The sequence below is a fragment of the Solea senegalensis genome, linkage group LG1 (assembly GCF_019176455.1).
Source record: "Solea senegalensis isolate Sse05_10M linkage group LG1, IFAPA_SoseM_1, whole genome shotgun sequence".
NCBI lineage: Eukaryota > Metazoa > Chordata > Actinopteri > Pleuronectiformes > Soleidae > Solea > Solea senegalensis.
In genome coordinates, this window is record NC_058021.1 from 27,651,445 (window position 1) to 27,678,076 (window position 26,632).

The window sequence follows — 26,632 nt, forward strand, 5'->3', positions numbered from 1 at the left end:
GTTGATAATGAGTTGTAAACCATCTAAAACCGCTTTCTCAAATACCTGCATCTCTCACAGCCACAGCAATGTGTCTTATCATGGATATTCCTTAGATATTTATTCCTATATATTTAATTCAGCAAAGATACTATATCCCTAACCCTGTCAAAGGACTGTTATTTGGTGTTAATATATTATCTCAGTTATCTTACCGTAAATCCTTTAAGGCCGTAATGACTAGTTGAGTGAAACACACACAATTGCTTTTTTTTTTCTTTTTTTGGAAGAATTTTATTGGCACAGTTATAGCAGCAATGTGTTCTTGTTTATTTTCAACAATAGTCCCGATAACAGTTTGTGTCTATTCAACACTGGCTAATAGTAACCTTTAATTATAAGGAATATCATTGACAAAATCTGAAATTATGACACTTTGAGCTCAGTTAAAGTGATTGTCGGTACAGCTGCGTAAAGTGCATATGCACACACACAACACAAAGAAAGTGGAACTGAGTATGTATGAAATCACCAGAGCTGCTCTGTAGCTACATTTTTAGTGGTTTCGTCTGAAGATACTTGCTGTATATAAATAGATGTAGTAACATGTGATTATTATTATGACCCCACGCCTTACTGGTTCAGTGTGTAAGACTTAGTGACATCTACTGGTGAGACTGCAGATTGCAATTAAGGGAGAACTACGCCACTCTATCCATCTCCCAAGGGCATCATGTCATTTTTGGTGTTCTTCAATTACCCGAAACAATGTTCTTCTTCATATTCCAACTAAAAATACTCTGTGACCTCTGTGAAGCAAAGCCGTAGCCTTAAGTACATAACAAAGCTTAATCTAAGGGTAAACAATCCCTACACCTTTATACAAACTCAATTATGGGAAGTGTATTTAATTTTTGTGAATAAACCCTCCTAAATTTTACACACTGGACCTTTAAGGTGATGATGCGCTTACAAATACAGTATATCAGGATGGTAACACATCTGTACCCAGTGCTCAGTGTTGTAGCTTGTTGTTATACTGCAGATTGTGATGGAGGGGGTGGGGAAAGGAATAGTCTGAAATACTGAATTCTCTTGCCTTTTTACAGATAAATATGTTAAATACATTCTACTGAAGTATTTTTCAAAGGACAGAATTAACAGCCACAAAGCGGATGAAGACACAAAACAGAAAAAAAAAAAAAGACAAACTCTGGCCAGTATTGCACCACCACTTATGATACATCAGCCGCTCCACTCTGCCAACACCTTCGCAGGAATAAGGGAACATCCACTTGTCAGAGGACCAGTCCAAGAACGGCCCTTCTCAGTAGAAAGCGGGGTTCGTGTGTTCGATGACACAGCGTCGGCAGTGGCGTCTGACAAACCGCAGAGCCTCTGGTGACACTTCGCAGTCCTGCACGTTGAGCAGCTGCAGCTCGCAGCAGTTGGCCGCCAGAGCTTTGAGTCCTCTGCCAGTGACACTCTCACAGGCTCGGAGGCTGACTCGCCTCAGGCCTTGGCAGTACATTGCCAGCTGCTCCAGCCCACTGTCCGACACCAGCGGGCATTTGCCCACATCCAGAGACTTGAGTTTGGGGCAGCTCCTGGCCAGGTGGCCAAGGCCGTGGTCTGTCAGCCCCTCACAACCCCTTGCGTTCAAGTAGCGCAGTCTCGGACAGTAGCGAGCCACGTAGCGTATGCCCACATCTGTAATGCGGGTGCAGTGAGCGACGCTCAGGTAACGCAGGCAGCCTTCCAGTCGGGCGACTTCACGCAGGCCGAAGTCCCCCACCAAACGGCAGTCGCTGAGACTAAGCTCTCTTATCGACGGGCAGTGGAGAGCCAGGTGGCGCAAGGCCTCATCTGTCAGTCTGGTGCAGCGGCGCAAATACAGATGTGTCAGGCGCGGGCAGTGGGAGGCGATAGTTCGCAATCCCTCATCTTCGAGGGAAAAGCAGTCGGTCATGTCCAGGTAGTGAATGGATATCTGCTGGCCATGAAGAGGGGAGAGCTGGAGCGAGGCCTCCTGGGTAAGACTGATGCATGTCACCTTGGAGCAGCCTGGAAAAGGAGGACAGAGATGTTGTCAGCTCAGAATAATTCATGAACACAACCAGTTCATAATGTGTGCATGATAGGAACAAATTCTGCAGCGCTTGCTCTCCAGATTTGAAATTTGAAGCTTTAACTGCAGTTCTAAGGTTTTTTTAAGTACAACTACAACTTTTATCATCTTTTTTGGTCTAGTTCACACTGCTTATGCATGAACCTGATTTTCAGGGAGCAAAGACTGTGAGTTTTTGAATAAATTATAAGAATTTCATTTTGTTTTCACCATATTTAGAAAAAGTATAACTATTTGTGTGAAAATCTAAATAACAAAAACAGCATCATACATTCACTAATCGAATTATAAAAGAAAAAAACAACCCTTTCCTGCACTATACAAAAGCAAAAAATGAAGACTTTATGGATTTTCTCCAACATTATTCAACTGTCTCCTACAGGAAAGCTGAGTTTTGACAGTAACCACTAGAGGGCACTAAAGTAAAACCTGCTGCATCTGGCTTCATGCCTGCAGCTGCAAGTATGAAAATGTTTTGAGAACACCAGCCTTGGCGTTTTTGTTCTCAGGATAAGAATCAAAGGCTGATTTCCTCATTAGTCACAAAAACTGACTTGATTTTATTATTTTGTCTCTTCAAATTAAAATCACCCCTTTTAAAAAGGGGCTATTTTTTGCAACAAAGAACCTTCTTTGTGGTGCTAATGCCGCAGGCAACGCTCTGCCATCGGAGTCCAGTCCAAGTCGGTGTTATTTGTGTCACTTCCTTAATGAAAGCAGCAGACCAGCTTTTTTACTCATGTTGAAGTAAGTTCTGCTTTCAGCTAAAGAAAGCCTTTCTTCTCCCACATGGGAGCTTTAAGGTTGGCAGAGCTTCTCCCGCTCCTCTGATGATTTTACCAGCTTTGGAAGAAACGACTGAGAAGGACTGAGAGGAGGAATTCTTTAGAGTAACTGCACACGTGCATGATGTTAATTTGCAGCTACTCGAGGACAGAGGTCGACTAATGTGGGTTTATCTCGAGCCGATCTTCAGAAATCAGTGCAGCTGATGTACAGTATGATGCTTCTGATATGTTTGGCCAATTAGACTTTTGTTTTTCCTCCATCTGATAAAATACAACAGTTGATTGATAACAACTGACACACAAAATGGCTTAACGTCAATAAACTTACATTAAACTACATGTATGGTGCCTGACTCGCACATTTAAAGTAAAAATAATGTATGAACGAAATATCAAATACTTGAAACAGAGGTCACCAAGGTATTTGAGGTCACCAAATTATTTTTGGCTGAATTTGCTGACACACATATGACTTTCGAAAGTCTGGTTTAGCCATTTAAATTGTACATAATATTAGGAAATGGCATTAAAGAAGTTTGTTTTAAAGAAAACTGGTTATAATTGCATTAGACACAAATAATATTCTCTTGTCGTGATTTATTTTTTAATATGTTGGTGGATTATTAAAAGTGACGCACCTCTCTTTAAAGCTGCAGTGCATAACTTTTATATATAAATCAAAGTCCAATCACATCTGTTCACAAAGACCAAACGGAGGCAGAATAACAACAGTTAAGTTATGTTGCCTTTGACTGTGTCTTACAGACGGTAAAAACTCATTTATTTTGGTTTTACCTGAGAGGTTCAGGTGTTCCAGGCTGGGGCAGCAGGATACCACCTCAAACACGGCCTCATTCGAGATGTTATAACAGCCAGCGACCTCCAGGCGGCGTAGTTCGGGGCAGCACTGCGCCACCACATGCAGGCCGCGGTCCGTGAGCCTCTTGCAGCCGTTGGCTATCACCGTCTCCAGGGTCAGGCACACGTTGGGCGTGTCCTGGCACAGTCGGTGGGTCAGGACTCTGATGGCGCGGTCGACGTGCAGCAGCTCCCCCGTCAGCCGCACCGTGCTCCACAGCCTCGGGTCCCACGCGAGGTTGTACCAGCGGCGGCACACGCGTGCGCAGCGGCACAGCTGATTGGTGGGGAGGTGGGAGAAGATCTGCAGAAGGGCGTGGTCGGGGAGGAGGTCGATGGGGGCGTGGTGGTGGGTTTTTGACTGGCGGGAGCGAGTGTGGGTGCCCGGCTGAGAGTGGACCACGGCGACGGTCTCGGCGGGAGCAGAGGACGATGACGAGGAGTTGGTCTCATGGCCGTTGCTGGAGAGAGCAGGTGAGGAGAGAGAGGAGGACTTGGAGGGCAGGATGAGACCAGGACTGGGGGTGCTCAAAGTCCTGGTACTGGAGTCCAGACCTGAATGTGGTCGAGATGAGATTGACACAGAGTTAGAACCAAAAAAATGGATCAAAGCTAACAGAGATTTTTGTCTCTAGAACTAAAAGAGGTTTACTCATGGGGGAATTGGGAATTTAAACGAACCATTTATGATAGATTAAATTAATTGTCTATTAACTATTTCTTAATCATTAAAAACAGATTCAGTGATTCCAGCTTCTAAAATATGAATATTTTCTAGTTTCTTTGCTACTCAATATTTCAATCCTCATTTTGTGTTCGATTATAAACAATGTATTTCTGTATTTGATGGACCAAAATGATAAATGAACAAAACAATCACTAGACGAATCATTTATGAAACTCTCTGAAGTGTCTGGAGAGCTAAAACTATGTATTTTATAATATAATTTTTTATTATATTCTTGAAATGTATCATAATCGAAAATATCGCCTCTAAAATATGTATTTATGATGCAATATGAATCGAAAAATCCCCCCAAAAACTGACAGAAATAATTATTATGACTTTATGCGTGCCGCCACAAGTGGCCTCTGCTCTAAAACCACTTGTCCCACGTATGTGTGTTTTAAACAAGACCAGGTCTAAAATGGTTCGTGTGGAAAAAAAATATTATTTATTTTTCAAAAAAGTGTGTTTCGAGCCTGACGTGGTCTAATGTGATCTCTTCAAAGCGTTCAGGCTTTTCTTTCCCCTATGACGTCTTACACTTTATCACAACAACAACTGCTGCAAAAAAAAAAAGTCAGAACTCAATTTCCAAAACTGTCAAATTCAAAGCCAAATTCAGCGTCCTCAAATTTCCACTGGCGCTAAAAGGGGGGAAAAGAAAAAAACCCGCAAATACATTATTTATTATCATCAATCTGTGACATTTGGTGCATTCCAAGAATAATTTTGCAACGAATACTGCGATCTAAAGTTCTGCTTTTCTCGAGTCCTGACTCATGCGTTTACATTTCCATAAGTAATTTCCTCCACTTCCTCCAACGACTTGTGACAACTGAAAACAATCCTCCGGTGACCTCGGGCTTTTTACACAAACGGAGAGAACAGCTAATGGTGACTTAGTAAGTGTTTCCATGCAAGAAAAAAACCCAGCTTAGCATCTTAAAAGAGCACTGTATTGATTTTGTATCGCATTTAAATGAAGCCTTTGAGAGACAGCGGTCATGGGAAAATATCAGCTTCACACACACACACACACACACACCAATAAGTGATATTACGGCTTTCTGAGGCGCGTGCAAAAACATGGGGATGCTGCCATTCCCACCGTACTTTCATTAGACGCTCAGTGCCTGGTAAAGACCAACATCCTTTGAACTAATGTCTGCAATTTTTGTGGGGTTCAAACACATGTTAAGATAAGCCTAAAGTGATTTTCTCAAGACTCATCAAAGGTCCCACACAACCACAGAAGACGTTCTACATCTGTTCTCACAGGCTGCCACTGCTCTCCGCTCCTAACTGACCGGAGAGCATGTCACCGATGAAGTGTCACACTCCTCAAACATGATTTTCTACAGATCAAAATATCAGAAATATCATCTTTCTCAGGCCTTTTTTTTTTCTCCTTCTCCTCTTTATCTTCAAAAGTGTAGTCTCGACCAACGCTGCCACATGTGATACCATTTAAGGCAGTTTATCAGATTTCATGATGTTCCATTTGAGGTAGTGACAATTTTTCTTCTTAAAAAAAGATGTTTTTTGAGGCATTTATTCTTTTATTAACGAGACAGAGTAAGTGTGAACGGGAAAAGAGAGAGAGAGCTGCAGAGAAAGACCACAAAGCCACTCTAACAAATTCTCAGCCTAAGGGTTGCCAGCTTTTTTCTCCAACATTTAAAGCCGTATTAGGCTTCAAGAGCTGTAAACACTTTGACTTTGAAGTACCAAATCGGTGGCATGTTCCTTTAAAGGCCAACATATCTTGTTGCTGTGGTGCATTTTGAAATTTTAAGACTCCTACTGGAGAGACATTGGTCTCTCCTCGTCTATTTTGTTTGTCCTTTCTGTGTCCTCCATAGCTTCAATACTACAAACGACCACCTTTTATAAAGAATTCTGTGCAAAAAGGCCACAGGGTTTGTCAACAGGTGCCGGGTTGTGATGGTGCCATAGCAACACAGCGGCCTTTATCGTCGGTGTAGAGGCGTTTCCATGGGTGTCCTTATCATGTTTTGGGATGTTTGGGGTGGAAAAAATGTGTCACAGCGGTTACTGGAGATCTTCAAAGTGAGCGGCTGATGAATTTCAGTACAGTTAGCTCTGTGTAAACTCTGTGTAAGTGATGGCTGGACTCCATCACTGTGGCGTCTCCACCTTCATCGTCTTCACCTTTCAGTTCGGTGTCACTTTCAAGTGAGTTTGCTGCAAACTGGACCAAAAATGAGGTCTTATCGTCTTTCAAAGTAAATTCTTTAGCATTTTTTAAGGTTCTTTAGGTCGTACATTTGCTTCACTGAACTTTTCCAAGAACCACAAATAACTCAGGAACATGCCAGTTGTCCTGAAGGACAATAAATGGTATCGATTTGGTCACAAAGGCTATATTTACTATGTGGTGGACACATTAATGAAACTGTTTAAAAAAACCTTTTCATGGACTCTCTGGAGAAACTGTACCTGCCCCTTTCTACAGGAATCCATTACCACTTTTGGTTTGGTTTGGTTTGTAGTTCCCAACCACAAGAAAGTCCCTGCTGTTACTTCAGTTCTTTATAGTGTCCAAAAAGGCTTTTTATGACCTTCAAATTAAAAACAGAAAGAAAGACAAAACAATCGCTGTGGACACAAGTCATCACCAACTTTGACCCTTTCCATTACCAGAGCGTTTTAAAAGAACTTCACCTACATCTTGGCAACAAGAAACTACTTCTAGCAGCTTTGTATCTGAACCTAAAAGGGTTCTTTTTGAGGATTCAGCAACTCTTGAGCTAAAAAAAGTCCTCGTCACACAACTACAGCAGCACGAAATCCCACAAACAGACCAAATTCACATCGTTCTCTATGCCACTTAAGGCATTTCATGTTTGGGTATAAGGTTTTGAGGTGGCTCTTGATGTTGCGTTTGAGTCCATTCCATTCCCAGAGATTCCCCTGAATTTAAACAAGTCAACTATATTAAGCTAAAAGTGATATTTATAGTTCCAGTCAAGCGGACTGAACCGTGTCTGAATGATGGAGGCTTCAGGGCGGACAGTCAGCTGCTTCCACACTGTGTGTCAGCATCTGCATGACAGATGAACAGCATCCTGCCTGTCATGTGGATTTGTGTGCCGAGACACACGACGACACCGTCCTCATGGCTGCGTCGGGCAGATCTCTATTCCAGACCGTCAGCTCAAGTCCGCCCCCCCCCCGCCGTCTGATGACATCCACAGGCTCGTCCTCGCAGGAACATGTCCTCTGATTCGCAGCGACTTCGCGAACAGCCTCCCGCGAGCCTTCAGCGTCTCACTCGCGTCCAAATTGCAGCTAAAGTAACGGATTAATCTGCTGCAAACACATTTTATTCAGCGCTCGCGACGTTAATCGTCCCTGTGGGACGTCATTGGCCTGGACTTTAATGAATCGCCTTTCCGTGGGTGGTCCGTAAATACAGATATGTCGAATTATTCCCCGCAGTTTATCTTGGCCTACGTGATAATGCTTTTCTACCTTCAGCGTGATTCAAATGTAATGTTCTAAAATCACATAAACACCTCATCTATTTCAGATTTCACACACCTGTCCAAATACACCGCGCAAGCACCGGTACTTTAGTTTTTATGTTTGCTCAAGTACGTTATAAATACTGCAAGATTCCTGAGTTAATACCGAGTGTTTGTGGATCCAACGTGGAGCCACACACTTAGCAACACACGACGATACAGACAAGTGGAAATCAGAGTATTTTTGGCGGGTCTTTGGTCTATTTTTTTTTAACTTGATGTGGAAAATTAAAGAGGTGAGGGTGCACATTAATGTCTAAATATGCAAAGGGATCAATCCCCTGGCATCGCAACCCAAAGGTCTAGACAAGCTTTGTGCGGCCAAAATCACATCATCCAGCAGAAGATCAAGTTTTCCACAGAGCAATGCTCCGGCACGACGCAGACTCATTTCTTGAGTCATTAGTTTTAATGGAGGCACGGCTTTATAATCCAAGTTTGAGAGAAGGCGACGGACTCCGCTCGGAGGAGACAAAGACCGTCCGTCACCTGCCACTGACTGTGTGATTACAAGTGTCGCTGATCACAAGAGCGCGCCAAAGCCTGGAGAAACACTGGCGCTACTAGTCAAGACTGTATCCACCACCACCCCCCCAACGCCAAGACACGCTTTCACACAGCTGGTGAGGAAAGTTAAATGGAGACAGATTTACAGTTGCTTTGTTGCACTGGATTTTTGGATGGATGGCAACTGGACACCTGGAAGTTTAACGAAGTCCAGACATTATCTATATGTGTTCTGGTCGCATGAGCAGATCTGTTTATGCATTCGCCGCTGACAACCCGCGTGACAATGATCTTATGAGCAAAATATTCATTTTCACACTTTGTCACATCTGGATGTGGGAAGAAAAGCCTGTTGCTTTTGCGTCTGTAAAGGATCGACTAGTTTCCCAGTAGTGTGGGAACCTTACATGTGACGAGTCCTTTGCAGGCCACGTTCTCTCAACTACAGACACCTCACAATGCCTGGCATGCAAACAAAGGGTGCGAAACAAAGGGCTGTGGCAATTAGGTCACCAAGATGGTTGAAATCCTTACATCTGCGTTAAATATTCGGGCTATAATCCAGTTTCACATCCTAAACATTCAACTTTCTCAAAAGCTACCCTTTATACTAATAAGTAAGACGTCAAGCTCGGTCTCTGCTCAGTCCTGTTACACTTTTAATGGAACTTTCAGCTGTGTCAGATGAAAGAAGCCAGTGCATTGGGATTATTACTGTATGAAAAAAAACAAAAAACTAGCTCAGGTTAATGAAGAATTTTAATTTATAGGCCAACATGGATGAAAAGTCCGAACGCAACTGGGCCTACAGTACATTTCTCCATGGCGACCAAGCAAACCAAACAGGAACCACCTGATATGATTGAAAGTTTGAGGAAAAGTAAAGGAGTGGATCGTTGGGACATTTTCGGCAAGTTCAACCCGTTTACCTGCAGCGCTAAACATTTAAGCATAAAATAAATAACTCTTTGAAACTAGCAGTGCTTTGTTTTATATCTCTATATAACGGCAAATCTGTCATTAACAGAACAAATACCATACAGCTGTTAAACTCCTCTTTAAACCACTGCGGGCGCAGATGGTAGAGGACTCAGTTTAGTTTAGGAAATCAGAGGAGAAACAGTAGAACATCTGGTCTTTACCCCCCGACAAAGAGCAACGCAGCAGTGGTGAAATGAAAGAGAAACTCATGCATTTTGAATGTGCATATAGCCACAGCAAGGCATACTTGGCTGAAATCATTTTGCCACTAATACCCAAATCTAAGCTGATCCACAGCAGCGCTCGCAGCAGGTTCCCATTAACATCAACTCTGCCTTAATTCTTCTGAGACACATCTGGATTGTGCTTTGATATTAGACCCTTAATGTAAATTAATTGGAGCGAGCGGTGAGGAGACGAGATGACTTGCACGACGGAGACGTGCAGCTGGATGTTTTTTTGGGAGTGAAGCTGACTTGGTGACAAAAAAACAACAAAAAAAAAAAACCCCAAAGAATTTTCAAAACGAAGACACTAATGCACAAAAACAGACTTCGAGGATCAGCAAAAGAAAATAGGGGCAAGAAGAAAAAAGATAAATTGGCAGTAGAGCCTGCTGACTTTACCAGAGACAGAGACAAGTGCACAGGCAGGGTCAATCCAGACTTTGACGCAGTATGGTCATAAACTAAAGCTATAGGGATTCACTCAGGATCTCACAGTGCTGTGAAGCTCTGCTAAGACCCTGTCTGGAGCTCGCAGGAGTATTACTGCTGCATCTGGCAGGACAGACCAATCCATTACCTCAATGCCATTAGGCCTGTGACATGTTTCTGCTCTGCACTGTGCTCCTACCAGCTGCCAAGACAGGGTGGTGTTGGGGTTTGTAGAGGGAATCAAAGGCTGCGTCCACACTGCTGCGTCTTCATTTGAAACCGGTGTCTTCAGAAGAAAATGGTCTGCATCCACACGGAGGTTTCAGCTCTTTAGCAGATTCTCTTCTCTGCTGTTGTTTTCCCAGTTTCAGAACATCTTACAATGGTGAATAGAGAGCACAGTCGGTTCTGTCTTTCGACCGACGACAAGGTGGAACTGAAACTGAAAGTAGAGTCTTTGCGTTCACAGCAGATAGGAACCGCTCAGACAGTAAATGCAGGTAACTGCGTCGTCATTTCCAAAGATCTTCGTTTCTGCCCGTCCAAACACAACTCTGACGTTGAGCCAAGCTAAATATGGAGCCAAGAGCAACTTCAATCTTGGCTTGTTTCTATCCATATGTGAGAAAATCAACCCATAAGAAAGGAAGCGTTTAAATGAAGGTATCAGCTTAATTAAAAACAACAACCCGACAGTAGGAATTTGACTTGTTAGAGAATCAAAAACTCAATTACTTCATTAGATCTAAACAGCTACAAGGTCTACTTTTTTAAAAGTAAACCATCTGACCGTGAGTGGAGACCCCCTGGGATAAAAAAAAAACATCTGAGTCTGTCTCAGGTTTTATTGAATACATGGAAGTTGATATTACTATACAGTGTGGGGCGGCTGGGCTATCAGCAAAGCCTTCACTACAGGAAGGTCTTGCGTCACTGGACAGCGTGAAAGACAATAGGGCCTGCTGGTTCCTTTACAATGTGCACACTCGGACAGGAAACAGGCTCCTCAGCTCCACACACACACACACACACACACGCCCCTCCCCGCACCTCCTCGACTGGACTGCAGCTTTTCTCACACTCTGGGTTTTTTTTGTGAAGCTCGTGTAGCAACCCTCTTTGCCCACATCATGACAAATTTCTTTGGGGGTGGGGTGGGGGGGAGAGTTTTCCGTCTCCACAGCTCCCGCACCCGTCACTTTTATAAATCCTCGGGCTGAGAGGACAGCAGAAGTCACTCCTTCAAAAATGAGCCTTTGTGTTCGGCGATATATCACAGCACATTTCCAGAGTGGAGATGACAGTCGAGCAATTTGCTGGCGTCATTCAAAATTGATCTGGCCTTCTGCAAATCACTGGCGTTCAAAGATGATGTCATATTATACAGGTTGTTAAGTCAAGATGTCAAAGACGACGAAGGAGTGGAGTCTGATTTTGTTTTCGAGAGAGAGAGAGAATTATGAGCATGAGATGCCTTTGTGCACAGTTCATGCTCTTTGCCAGTGGTGCGTGAGACGGTTGGAGTGCGGAGTGACAGTCGTGTTGAATGACTGTGGAGGGTAACTACACACACACACATGCACACACGTGCAGGACCGAGAAGCACTGCACGTTAGGAAGGAATGGAAAAGTGAGCGCTGGCCCCCAAAACGGTTGATTTGGTCGTGATGAGGAGCAAATGTAATGATCTCATGTGGTTAAAGCAAACAGAACAAGGGAAGTGCTGGAGATTTTGTGGTCTCGAACGCCTGACGAAATAAATGTTCACTTTAACCCCAGAAAAGAGGTTATTTTGTTTTCTGTGGTTGACGTGCCTTAATGGAGGATCAAAGACGTCTTCATAAAACCACATCCTTGGCTAAAAAAAAAAACTCTGGTGCAAAGGTGTCTACCTGCCACTTTATTAGGAACACCTGTTGAATGGTTTGGTAACGCAACTCAGTGCATATTTCAAAACAGCGTCAGGGGAAAAAGTGATTTAAGTGATTCGGAACATGGCCTAGTTGTTGATGCCATGTTCAGAACTGAACTAATGGGATTTTCAAGCACGGCCATTGAGTCCAAAAAAGAGAAAATATCCAGTAGGCAGCAGTTCTCTGGGTGAAAGTGTCTGTTTCGTGCCAGGGCTTAAAGAACAATGCTCAGACTGGTTCAAAATGATAGAAAAGGCAGTGGTAAGCACTTGTCACAACCAAGGTAGGAAGAAGAACGTCTCTGGAAGCTCAACATGTCAAATCTCGAAGCAGATGCTCGGTCGATCCTCCTGTAACTTGTAAAGGGCTTTCCCATAATACAGTTCTAACACGACTCGGCTCGACTGGTACCTGGGGCCTTTTAGTACCTGCCCTGGCGAGGCTCCAAGCGAGCTGAGCTGATGCTACGGCCAGTGATTGGTCAGCGAGTGTCGTCACTGGAAGTGCCATGAGCGCAACCAAACAATGCCGAACTGTAGATCGGTTAAAAAGACTTGAAAATACCTGAAAACGTGCGTTAATCTCCAACATTTAGCAAGGAAATGTCCAAAATCTCAATATTTAACAGAGGAGTCTGGTGTATACACGACATCACAACCGGTTCAGCCGTATTTTAGTTCAGTGACAGTGGTGCTCCGGTCATGCAGGAAGTACTGAACTTGTATTTTTAATGAACTGATTCTAATGATACAGTTCCACCAAAAAAAAAAGTTGAGTCGCGTATAAAACGTCGCGTATAAAACGTCGCGTATAAAGCGACGTCACGGCACTTTTGTGAAGCCGTGCTGTGGCGACCCTGCCCAGATTGAAGAGGTACTACAGTCATGGAAGGTAGGGTAGCGCCAAGTAGTGCTAGAACTGTACGATGTAAGAGTGCCATTAATTGGGAGTCAAGTGTGCCCAATAAAGTGGTCCATGTGCGTAGAATGGTTTCATATAAAATCAGTATAATATTGAGTGTCCTGGGCAGCGTCCTCTGTGAACCTGGGACGTAGTCCCTCAAAAATAGTCAGTGAAAGAATGAGTTTCACTCTTGTTTGTAACTTTAAAAGTGAAAAGCACATCACAACAGAATATAAAAGTTGCTGAGTTGCTCTGTGTTACTACATGGATGTTTGCATGTTTAAAAACAACAATGGAAACATGCCGATATTAAGCGACGACATTGTTCTTGGCTGAGCTTAGCGTTGGCGACGAAATAAAGAAAATTAGTCCTGGTCGTTCTTCAAAAACCACGATTCAACAAAACATATTTTATCAAACCCAAGTTCCCCTGGGAACACTTTACAGAGAGAGAGACCTTCCTCTCATTTTTATACCATTGCAGCTTCGGCCACAACTGACACTTCCCCGCTTATGTAATGAAACAAAACCACAGCATGAACCGAGAGGAGGGGAAGTCGAGTGTGTCAGTTCAGCTGCTCCACAACTGTTTTCATATCGCCACATAAAAGCTTAAAAAAAAAAAAAGACCCAGGTGTATCGTTGTACAAACATCACTCGCGGGCCAAATATTACAGGAAGTGTGTTTCGGCCATGTGGCATCTTTCCCGACGCCTGTCAAACCCGCTCCTGGAGTAGAACTGGAAAAAAAACGTGACCTTGTTGAAGCAAAGGACACATACAGGCATACAAAACAACAAGGCCAGCGCTCACTCAGAGAACAAGAAGGCCGAGCAGTAATCAGAGAAGACTTATGAGATGGAGAGCTGAGCTGCCTTTCCCTCCTCCTCCTCCTCCTCCTCTTTCTTCTCCTCCTCCTGCTTCGGTAAACTGCTTTCACTTGTTGTTTTTTTTCTCGTTCTGTGCTTTTTCGCTCAGATTTCCCGGCTGTGGGAGCGGCAGCAGGGAAGGGGGAGGAGCGAGGACAGCTGATGGAGAAAATCTGGGGGAAATGGCATTGGCATTCTTCGTCCTCCCTGTGTCCTCGCTCTCCGCACACAGACAATTTCCAACGGAGATTTGAAATGAACCGCTAATATTTCTCATTACGTCCACCACAGGCCTTGTGAGAGAGTCTTAGAATAACTGCAATAAGCTGCTGCCGCTGCTGTGACTTCTGAGTCATGAAGTGCTGAAAGGGGACAGATTACTTTTTTCCACCGGCGCGGCGTCATGTTTACGGTCATTGAGGCTGTGAATTTCTGCACGTTAAATGAGAACAATTTCCAACATTAAAACACGGTCAATCATCCTGCAACCCCCGGAGAAACAGATGCTCCTTCGACTAAACAAACTCCTCTGCTCCTCTTCAGCTGCGGAGCAGGAGCCAACACATGGAGCATTGAGTTTCACCCAAAACCTTCAGCGAGATAGATTTGTCACAGATGGTTGTTTAGGTTTGAACCAACATGGGTGAAAATCAACAGCGAAACGCGATATATCTGGCCGAGTAAACACAAGCGGAGGGGTCAGCGGCACGTGAGCTTATAGTTTACGGGTGAGGTGTGAGAGATTTTTGCCTTTGGGAGAGTAAAAATGTGACCGTCACAGTGTCCTCAGCAGGAAAACGGGGATATTTGAAACTCTAACTGATCCATATGTTGCATTTATTGCTTTAATATTGTTAAAGGATACCTCTCACTACTTTCTTGACATGCAACTGTAAAAAAAACAAAAAAAACCATTTAATTTATTCAACAACACTTGTTTTAATTGAGTATTACTGACATATAATGCACTCCTACCCTATATGTTCAAATCGTGGAGCAGCGAAGAGGATAAGAGATAAGGTTTGTTTCCGTCTCAGTTTCACTTCCTTCCTGCTTGTTTCCCACTCTTGACAATTTTCTCACATGGAACTGCACCATCAATAGACACAACAGAAAATCGGATCCTTTTTTTTGTGCTTTTTCAAGCAAAAATACTTATATTTACTCAGTTTTTTATTTGGGAAAACTTGAGGCTCTACGAGTCAATGAATGCCATTTTTCCGCAGCATTTTACTGACGTAAACAAACAACCATTCATATGTAGGGCGTACTCTCCGTGTAAACGTGCAGTATAGTGAACTGTGGCACGTTCACAGTGTAGTATTGAGAGTAAGCGTTTTCCCCTGTCACTGTTATCACTGTTTCTCAGAGAGGAAGGCGGCACGCTCATTGTTCCCACCGTTCCCCACCTTCCTGGTGCCATTAGAAACGGGTGATGGAGCTGACCCTGGAGTACGGCTGCTCTGACATGATCAACACTCCCTGTGAGCCTGAGTTACGTCAGCGGCTTGAACCGAGATTACAAAGACGCTCTCCGAGAGTTACAGCGCTCGCGCCGAACATCTCAGGGTGTTGTCGGTTCGGCTCGTACCACGCCTGAGCCGCATTCCTCCCGATACCCAGAGTTCAGTTGTGCCAAAGCAAACCTTTGAGGCCCAGACAGGGTCACAGTGTAACCCCTGCTGGGAGACACTCAGCTTCATCCCACAAGAGGGATTTACTGTCCGGGATTGTTCCTTTCAGTCTGTAGCTAATAAGCAACCCAAGTGGGTCAGGCCACCACAAGCTCGGTCTTAATAATAAATGAAAACAGAAACACGATGCAAGAACTTGCCAGACGACCGCATGACACGGTTTGTTTTCAGGACCAGGATGAGAGTAACTTCCTCATGTTGATTTTCTGGGGATAGATTTTGAAATACAGGCATATTTTCCATCTGCATAGTGATATTAGAACTGCACAATAACTCAAAATGGTTTATTGACTTTTAAAGACGCCAAGTCTGGAGTTTTGAGGTGAAAATAGCCTCGATCATATTCCTCTGATGGCATTTGTTTTTATCTTTAATTTTTTTTTTTTTTTTTAAATTCCTGGTCAGAGTTGAACAGTTTTTCTGGTTTGGATCTCACACATAAGAGTCTTTTGTACGAAGAAATGACACAATATTTCACTAACAAAGTGAAAGGATGAATCCATACGAATAAAATGTGCTCTTGCTCAACCGGGTGGGGATTTGACGCGAAACCTATGATGACTAATGTTTGTCAGTGAACTAACATTGGGTCTGTGTTGCTCTGTGGCTTCAGGGTCACAACAAAATGACAGATACAGCGTGTTCGTGCTCTGCAATGTGAAAGATGTTCAAATTAAGTTATGGCTCTGTGGTCATATTTGATTACATTCTGATTTCAGTGGCTCCAAAAGAAAAAAAAAAAAACAATTTATTTCAGTCACTGGTTCTTTGAGTAAACTTTCGGGCTCAATATGATGATATGTTGTTATTTTTACACACTCAAATAAGTGATTTTAAGCACATTTGATACACTGCCTTGTCAAATTAAGAACTGATTTAGATTATAACTGCATCTTGAGCAGGCAGGCGAGGACAGACAGGCGGTTTAACAGTTTATTGAACGAACGAGTTAACAGATGAGATGAACTAACGCAAGGTAGGTTCTGAGCACAGGAGCTAAGAAAAAGCAGCATACAAGCCAAAAAATGAACACTGGAGAACCGAGACACCTTCAAACGAGAGCCGTGACGTGGACCACACCGAGGTCTGTGACAACGTGGCGACGAGAGACCGGAGAACCAGGAAATAAGTAGAAGTAGGTGTCTGATGATTAGATTGGAAGCAGGTGTGCTCCCGCCGCAGGTGAACTGATTGCATGGAAAGGAGGAGGAGACACAGGCGGAGACGAAGGCGGAGCATGACACTTAAATGAGTAAAGTTGAAGATGTCGCGCCACAGTTCAGAAGGAAACGGGGTGAATTCTTTTTTCCTTGTGCCAAATCTGTGTCAGAAAAAAAAAATGACAATGTAAACTGTGTTCATTAATGCCCTTTACTTTTCAGTGCGAAGCGTGTTTTTAGCAAAGTGGAAAACAGAAGTGTGTAGTGTCACTGGCTATTCTTAACACTTATATTAGCCAATTTTGCGAGAGACCCCCTGGGGGATCATAACTGTATTAATGCAGTGACATTAGCGCAACACGAGGACTCTGAAAGCCCGAACATGAATACTCCCAGTGTGTGGTGAGGAAACAGCCCAGACAGCTTCCTGATTAGTTTAGTGGACCACAGGAGGAGGTGGTGGTGGGCAAGGACCGTGTTATCTGCCACTGTGTGTGTGTGTGTGTGTGTGTGTGTGTATGTGCATGTCTATGATTTTTTTTTTTTTTTTAAGAGGGGCATTTTGACTTTGGCCGTTCAGGTTCCAGACCATGTTATTACACCTAGCATGGGGGGGACAAGCAATAACAAGTCAAGAAACAGGAGGGAGATTATGGTCAGGAAGTCACCGAACACGGCCAAAACTCCTGTCGATATGTTTATATCTGCTCAGGTTCTACATACAAGCTGACACATTCAGGACAACTGATCATGTGCACGCCCACAACCTGGTTTTCGATAAGCCTGTCCGCCAAAGATGCAGAGATGCTCTATATCAGAGGTGGCACAGCAGCCAGCGAGGTGATAGAATATAAAATATATTTGCTGGCAATAGTTATTGGCGATAATAAGACACTCTACGGAGCCCCAGACATGACATGGATTTGTTCCCATGAAATACTAATTTGTGGCCACGACACACTAATATACCTACTTCTTTTAGGAACAAATTAGTATTTCATGGGAACAAACTAGTGTTTTGTGTGCACGTTTTACCTATTTTGTGGGAACAAATTCATGTTTCGTGGCCACGAATCACAGTTTCTTCCCCCCCCATGTCATGTCTGGGGCTCCGTAACATTCAGTTGTAATTATCGCACTATTAAATGTACCTCATTCAACATTTAATTACATATATACGCTTGTTTGGTGTTTTAATCCCATCATTTTTATATTTATTCATTAATATATTCATGTTGCATCATATGCTCTCATTTAGTGAAGTATAGATCGTTCCATAACCAAAAAAAGCACTTTTAACGTGTCATTTTAAGCTCATATTGCCCACCCGCAACTTAACAGTTGTTTCAGTAGTTTCCCCCACTTTTTTTCTCTAGACCGGCCCCTTCTCGACCAGACTAGACGCTCATTGGCCCCCAGGTCATTTGAGTTTGACACCCCTGGTCTATACAGTCAGTAGCTGTGTCCTAATAGTCAAGGCTGCATCCTCCAAGTGCGTGAATTGTCGGCTCCTTCACATGTGGCTTAAGTTTGTCTATCTATGAAGGATACATCCCGTGTATGCTACAGGGCTAACTAAACTAAACTGAATGAACCGTGCATACAGTGCATAATCCAGTTCTCTAGAATAATCTGGGTGCAGCCCTTTCAACGGATAGACCCAAGTGAGTCAGCGTTCCCATTCCAACCAAATGAGTAACGGCAATCAGGCTGCGCACTCACACCACCGCATCCACGGAGTTTAATCACTAAATTAACCCCACTAAAATAAACTACTTGACATTCATCTTGTGCGTAACCCAGAAAGAACACCAGCTGTCTCGCGCAGGATCTCAATTGTGCTCTTTTCTCTCTCCGTGAAACACCTTGAAATCTTCAGCTGAGTGACAACCATAAATACAGGCCGAAGATGGTATTTGTTTTCTTGTGGGCTGTGGAACCCACAAGAATACTACATTCATCATGCCAGAGCAAATTTAAGATTGGTGATGACAATGCACGAGAGGAGCAGGGAGAGTATATACTGTACGAGCGGATGAGCGCGCAAAACAGACACTGGTCAAACCGAGAGGACGAGCGACCACAGCACAAAGGGGGGACAGACCATAATGCTATATCTTGTCAGGGTTATATTAAGATTGAAGGCCAAGTCATTGACTCACTGATTACTTCACTGGGTTCTAGAATTTCATTTTTTTCACTGTGTGACTCACACTCTTTCGACATTCCCGAAAGTGAAAAGTCAAACGCCGTAAAAGCACCGCGAGATAGAAACGCAGCTCTAAGACGTCATTGTCGTGTTTTACACTTTTACTGACGCTGTGACTAGCCAAGAAGGATAAAAACAATTGTTTTCCACACAGAAATGCTGTATTAGTATTATTATTATTGAGCCAGTTTGTTTTGAATCTGACACATTCAAGCATTTTTGTTGTCTCTAAGTTACAAAAGGAGAAAAGGTGATAAAGACGAGGAATATGAGTAGCCAGAGGTGGGAGGACTCGAGTTACGTGACTTCACATTGAGGACTTGCTTGACTAATGTTAAAAAAAAAGACTCGACTTAAGACTTGACAATACACTATAAGATAATAGTCTTGTGGAATATTTACATTTAATTGAATAAGGGTGTCTGCCATTACGACCTCATATAAAACCTGGCAACTATTATATGCGACATTAATACCACGATGTGAAATAAAATTAGACACGACAGGAAGTTAGTTGGTATTTTAATTGAATGCTAATTTTTCAAATGCATTTCCATGGTTTACTGTAGGCCTTATGTCAGTATTCTTTCTTTATTTTTGCCCCTATCTTCATTTTATTGATGTTAAGTGTATATAGTTATGGGGCCATGAAGCAGTCCTTACATTGTATGAGTAATACAGTGTTTATATTACAGATAAAACTGAAGCAGTTCAAAACCACTTGTCTTTTTTAACATATGTAAATGAGGAATATCTGGGAAATCATCTTCTACATTCAAACGACTTAACGGGTAAGGCAGGGACTCGACTTGCTTGATTCTTGCAAGTAGCCACTTGGCAAATCTTCTACCTAAAATGGGAAGATTTGAGGAAAAACATCCATCCAGGCCAGAAGACTCTAAAAGGAAGTCTACAATCCAACTTCCCCATAACAAGAACTTCAGAACTCAATTACTACCAGAATATCACAGTTAATATACCATGGACATCATAAAATCACAAAACATGTCACAAAAATTAGATTTTAATATGATTAAAACCCAAAGAATTAGCACTAGGTTCAAGCAAACAACATACAGATACAGTTAGGGAGTTTAATATTAAGTTCGCTCAGTTCTGTCGGAGTAAAAAAACAAACTGCAGCTGACTGACAGACTCTTAAAAATGTATTAGTCTGATCCACTTACAGGACAGCTGTTTACATGAGGCTCCAAAAGGCATCTGTCAGCTGCAAAGCATTTCTGAACCATTACAGTGAGCACACAGTTTACATTCGCAACACATACACTCCCCGACAAAAGGGAGCACTTCCCTGCATTAGCTCTGCCAGGATTGGACGTCTGCCTGGACGGGCAGAAGTGCAGGGAGGAGAGAGGGAGCCAGAGAGCCGCGCGGAGACGAGTAACGGCCGCATCTGAGCCGAAGGTGAAGCTTCTCTCTTTCTCTTGAACCTCCCCCCCACCCATTTTCACTCCCAACACCTTCTCCGTCTCCAGCAAAATCCCTCTCTCCTCCACATGTACCTCCCTCCCTCCTTCGCAATGCTTTGAGCCTGATACGACCACAGTTTAGATAAGCATTCTTCCACAATGAGAGGCCAGAAGTGCCTTTTTTTTTCCCCCTTCTTCTTCTTCTCCAAAAAAAAAAAAAACAAAGCCCATGAAATCCTTTTTTTTTTGCTTGCTTGCTTTCTGGACTCCGATAGCAGCTGAGAGTTTGTTTTTAATTTAGGGTTATCCCAGGAACACACAGGTTTCTCTCTCCAAAAATAGGCAGCAGAGAAAGTGGACGAGGAGGAGAAAGGAGAGGGGGGATGGAGGAGGGGAAAAGAAGAAGAAGAAGAGGAGGGAAAGAAGAAAGGGAGGGAGTTTGGTTAATGAGCACCAGATGCCTTACCTTCAGTGGTAGCCACATTCTTTGGAGCTTTAGTTGGTGTGTGATCTGTGCTCGAACTTATGTCAGAGGAGATGCTTGAGCTCCCTTTACCTGCGGGGCGAAACGAAAAGAAGGTTGTTGGGACACAGTGAGGCAACTTTTGCGCGAGGTGTGTCACCTAAATGTCACATAAATGTTGACCTAGAAACACACAATAGTGTGGTTTTGGACTGAATCTTGTTGTAGAAAAAAAACACAACATCTTGTTAATGCCGCAGCACTATCTGCAGAGCGTCTGTACAAGATAAGGTGGAATCCCACTCATTGTGAATCTAATGTGCTAAGGAGGCCTGAAGTGTGAGGAAACATGGAGCCCATTATTCTCTGCTTTCGTGACATTTATGTTCCTCAGGTTCTCTTGATGAATGGCGGGCCTTGGCACATGCACAAAGTCTCTGCTGGTTTGTTTGACTAAGTGTCCATGCTTTTCTTTTCTTTTTTTTTGTTCATATTTGGAAGAAGAATAAAATCCCCTCTCAACCTTTGCTTTCACGGAGGACGAGTGAGGAAACACTCGTGCGCGGGGGAAAAGGAAGAAAAAGAAGCTATCACTCTGTTGAATACATGAATGTACAACTCTTCCTTTATGAGCTACGGCTGCATTATTGGATTAAGGATTTCCACACAGTCGCACAGGAGAACTACATGTTCAACAACGTAGTCCTCTGAGTGTCTGCCTGTGCTGCCGGTGACTGCCGGTCTGCCTGTGGAGAGGTTGTTTATGGCACTCCATTCCTCTGTCAGTTCATAAATGCAGCTTTGTGGCTTTCCTGAGACTAAGTATGTGCCTTTCACCCAGCACGACAGGCTGAAGAGGTATTCTCAAACTGTCACACCCGCATGCACATCAAGTGCAGTCCTCCTAAACAGACAAGACAGTTAGTTCCTGCTTGTGGAAGGAAGGACAAAAAAGACGCAACCTGTGCCCTCGCACTCACCCGCACCCACACCAGTGACACACACATGCGTATAAAATAATATAATACCACTGCAGCTCATATGGTTTAAGTATGAATGGCATGTTGTGGTGACATCACTGAGCCAGCACATCTGCTATTGCTCCTGGAAATGACTCAGATATTCATGAGGGAGTTCACAGATGTCGACGTGAGACCACTCTTCTAATATCCACGCTGAGGAGGAAGCGCGAGGCCGGGTCAAGATGAGCAAATACGTTTTAATATTTTACAGGCTATGGGATGTCTGTCCCCGTCAGTGCTGTTTGGTTGATGCATGAGAATCTTTCATGGAAAAAACAACTTTCAGGAAAGCTCCTGCTTCCCGTCGTATGCTTACATAATGTGTTGGTGGAGGGCTGCTGCATAGTTGTGACCAGAGTGTAATTAATTGTGGGATCGTGCTCGAAAACAGATGTGGACCAAAGGACAGCAGAATTCTGCATTTGTAAATAAGACACCAGACAGTATGAAGACGAGGTTACCTGCGACACGACAATTCCTTGGATCAACGCGATGTATGGTTGAAACAATTCAATTGGTCAATTGGTCAGTTGGTCAGTCGGTAGGTTGGTAGGTAGATCAGTGGGTAAGACACTACTCTTATAGCTGATCAGGGAGGTAAGTAGGAAGGTAGATAGGTGGGTAGGTAGGTCGGTCATGGGAAGGAAGGAAACTACTCTTATATCTGATTAAGTAGGTAGGTAGATAGGAAGTTAGTCTTAGTTTTAGTCTTTTACAATCATAAACGGATTGTCGCCATAAGGCATTTGAAGACATCTGCATGAGTAATAGGGCATTTTTCACCAATTACAGATCAATTATTCATGAAATAATGAAATTATTAACCCTTGTCATTAAAAAGAATAAGCTTGCTTGGCTGCACTGTAAACAGATACTGTATATCAGCTGCTGGGCTGCTTCCGACAGAAAGTCGCCGAGTGGATTAAGTCGTGAAAGTGCACTAATGTTTCCTGAAAGTGAGCTGGCAAATTTAAGTGCTGTGATATCCAATGGCCAGCACTGCGTATCAATGTACGCAAAAAACACACCCTCATGTGATTAGAGCGGTGAAGTGTCGAGTGTCAACTCTCTGTGACTGTGGCCTGCTGTTTCAAAGTCTTCATGTTTAGCAGTTGGAAGGGACCATATTTGATGAGAGGGTAGAGCACAAAGAAACACACTCTGAAGCATACCCTGCTTTTATCATCCATTTGACTCTAAATGGGGCCATAGTTTGCAAAATGGACATCATGCTGTGTTAAAGAAGACGTGAAACTAGAGATTGAGACTATAAACTCCAAAGAAAGATGTTTACTGCTGGTATAAGTCAAGTGGAACGTGTCAGTGAAGCATCTCCAGGTCGTTATATTCCACACTCCTGAGAAAAAGTGAGAAGTAATCTCCTTTTTTGGAGTAGATTTACATTCAAAGTGTCTTTAAAACCAGTGCTGTCGCCCCCTGATGGCCGTTCAAGAGAATATAGTTTCCCAGCACTTCCACATTGGCTTCACTTTTCAGACCCAGAGATTCCATCCATTATCTACACTTTAATCAAAAAAAGTACAAATAAGAATACGACTTTCCTTCTTACTGCAGAATGTCTTCAGGCACCTTTGAATTAACCAGGAAGCTGGTTATTTTCAATCTGAAACTCATCACAACACAAAAGATGTTTTCATTTGCTTTTCTTTGACATCATCCCCCGAACATCTGGCGATGACACACCAACAACAAAAAAAAAAAAAAGAAGGCACAAACGACTGTGTTTACACGAGCGACTTAAACGAGTGTTATGTCTGTGTTTGCGCCTGCACAGCCTCAGCCGTACGTGAGACGGTGCGAGCCACTGGCAGTGAACATTATACTACAATACAATAACCTGATCAGTGATTGTCGACCTAATAAGCGCAAGAGAACAAAAGCAGGTTCAAGCAAAAACATGTCTGTTCGTGTAACTCCACAGGCCGGACTCTGAGGTGGAGCTAGTCCACGTGTTATTCCTCACATCATGAGCTCCAGTCTTTTCTCTGCACTTGTTGATTTAGGAAGAGAGCACACTGGAATGTTATTTATACAAACATTTCTGCAGCGGAGACAGAAATGATGTGTTCGATGGAACCGGACCACCATTTCTTTTTCTTTTTTTCTTCCTTTTCTTCCTGAATAAGTAATGTTGATGACATCTAAGATGAAAAAGACAACGGGTGATGGCGAGGTGTTTTTTTTTTTACTGCTGATTTTTCCTTATAGATCAGAATCATTGATGCATGTATGGAGAGTTTATTTTTCCCCCAAAAAAACAGAGCAGGAGTCTGCAGATCCACATTTTGGTCATCTTAAAAATGTCCAATACTGGGCGGGGGAAGAAAAAAAATCTGAATTTATGATGTATTAACAGTATGGTAATAATAAAGACATTACTAATGACTTTTGCTTATTAATTAAGTCCTAATATTATTAGGGCCCATTGAAATATAGGGCATTTGTTAATAATCTGACAACCAAACTGTAAATTGACAGTTAACTCATCATATATGAAAAAATCAGTGTCTTCTTTCATAAATGCATAAACGGCTTTTGACTAACTTGTTTTAAAAATGTATATCTTATTCATGTCTGTGTATAATTTTCCCTTTGGTTATGTTTAACCTTAACCATATTCCCTCAATTTGTGGGATTACTTTGCTGTTTTTGCTCATAATCGCCATAAACTGGGTTTTATAAGTGCCATTTTATTACTGTAGATACCACTGCTGCTGCTGCCGCTGCCATTCATTTCATATAAAAGTAAGTATTCTTATTTAACTCTGGCGACAAGAAGATGCCGCTATTTGACTTTGTCGCAATTTGTGCATGGTGTCAAGTTAATAATAACTTGTCCTCTGGCTGCTTGGCTCCACCCACTGACAGCGTCTTACAAACATCTGCAGGAGTGTCACCATGGTTTGAAGAAACCCCGTTACCTTCACGTGCACTCTGGGAGAAACCATCTCAGGAGCAGTTCGTTGTTCTCCACTGACACTGGACATCATGTTGTTATTGCAGCTCTCACTCAGCGTGCACAGCATGAGATACACAGTGAGTGATCACGGCGGAGTGTGTTTGTGAACGTGCCTCCCAAATCACACAATAGCAGGATAAGGAATTGTGGACAGAAATCTGTGGAATTAGAGTTCTTATCGAGATAAGACTGACTAAGTGCCCACATACCAAAACACTCATGTCCTTTTGACCCAGCGTCCATTTAAACGTGCAGGACGATGCTTTGTCTTTAAATACAACACATGAATCATATAAAGGCTCCTGGGTGTTGCCTGGTGAGCCTGTTGCTCTGCAGCTGTTATTGACTGATTATTATGTTGCTGTTTAAAAAAAAAAACAACAACAAAAAAACACCTTTATGGACATGTTGCCTCATAAGGCTTTATTGTTGCATGACTTACAGTAAAATGCCTCTAATTAAAGTTAAACAGTACTGGAAGATTACAGGTTTAAGAGTGAATTAGGGTGATAAAGAAATGCATTGAATAACAGCAGCTTTATGGGTATTTTTTTAAATAAGTTTATGCTGAAATGTATGCATTTCTTTTCAAATATGACCACCAGATGTCACTCTATATCTTATAGGGCGAATATGAGTCTTTGAATTTCGTTTAAAAAGCAAGCAAGTAACAGTCAAGGGAGGATGAAAGCTGAAAAACAGCACAACCTCTAAAATTGTTGGGATTTGAACTCCTAACAAGATAATACAACTTACAATTAAAGATAAAGAGTACTCAATGATGTCCAGAGTTAAAGTGGGTTTAAGTTGCAAAGCACTTTTTTTTTTTTTTTTTTTAGTTTTTACTGCAAATGGAGGCAAATGAGAAACTATGTGGAATGTGAAATCCTCTTCTTTTACTATATTTAGCTTCAGTGTAGGTGGAATTTTAAATAAACAGTAATTACAGCACTTACCCTCGCTTCCATACAGTTTTCCATTGTTCGCACCCATTTTAAAGAATACATAATCTATGCGCAAAACTCGGAGGGTTGTCAAAAGGCGTTAAAATCCCACAGTAAAACTGAGTCTTTCCATGAAGAGAGAGGAAACAGCCGGAGTCTTGAGTCGGCCCGTTAGCTCTGACTCCAAATAGTTAATCCAGATGTTGAGCAGAGGACGCCTCAGCATTACGCAAAGCCAGAGTCCAGACTTGAGCTTCCAGCGGCGCAGACTTTCTCTCTGTATGTGAAGCTCCACATGGAGACGCACCACTGCTGCTGCTGCTGCTGCTGCAGGAGAGGAGAGGTGGACACAACACAAAAGATCCTTAAATCTGAGGAGTTTGGGGCAGTGAGAGAAGGGAGAGAGGGGGGGGAAAAAAAGGAGAAAACTTTGTGAAGTGCTCTAAATGGTAAGCAGCTGTTTATCAGGCAGAGTGAGGGCAATCACAGCCACCAGACGTGAGTGAGAGAGAGAGAGTGAGAGAGAGAGAGAGAGAGAGAGAGATTCAACTTCACTGAGCTGGATTTAAAGAGACCGCAGACCAGAGAGGGAGATGTGGAGGGTTAAAAAAAGATAAGGCACAGACAACACAGCACTGTTCACTGTGACACACACACACACACACACTCAAACTCCTGTAATGATCTGCTATTATATTAAAACTAGTACTTTGTTTTATTTTGTGTGTGTGTGTGTGTGTGTGTGTGGACACACAAGCAATAGATGCCACAAAGTGACTGAGAATTATCATGTAGTGCATAGCAAGTTAAACCCAGTTCACTTATTTTTGACTGACTTTGTAGCCTTTTCTGTTACTGCTTACTGTGACATCT

The 26,632-nt window shown here is 42.8% G+C and overlaps 1 protein-coding gene across 1 annotated transcript; it reads right to left on the bottom strand.

Annotated features, from left to right (window-relative positions):
- Nucleotides 1-252: 252 nt before the first annotated feature.
- LOC122781391 (F-box/LRR-repeat protein 7-like) lies at nt 253-26,242 on the bottom strand. Its single transcript, XM_044045012.1, has 4 exons — nt 25,772-26,242; nt 20,817-20,906; nt 3,691-4,308; nt 253-2,043 (listed from the first exon to the last, which is right to left on the bottom strand). The coding sequence occupies exons 1-4, from the start codon at nt 25,806-25,808 to the stop codon at nt 1,307-1,309; spliced, it is 1,482 nt and encodes a 493-aa protein (XP_043900947.1). The 5' UTR covers nt 25,809-26,242; the 3' UTR covers nt 253-1,306.
- Nucleotides 26,243-26,632: the final 390 nt, after the last annotated feature.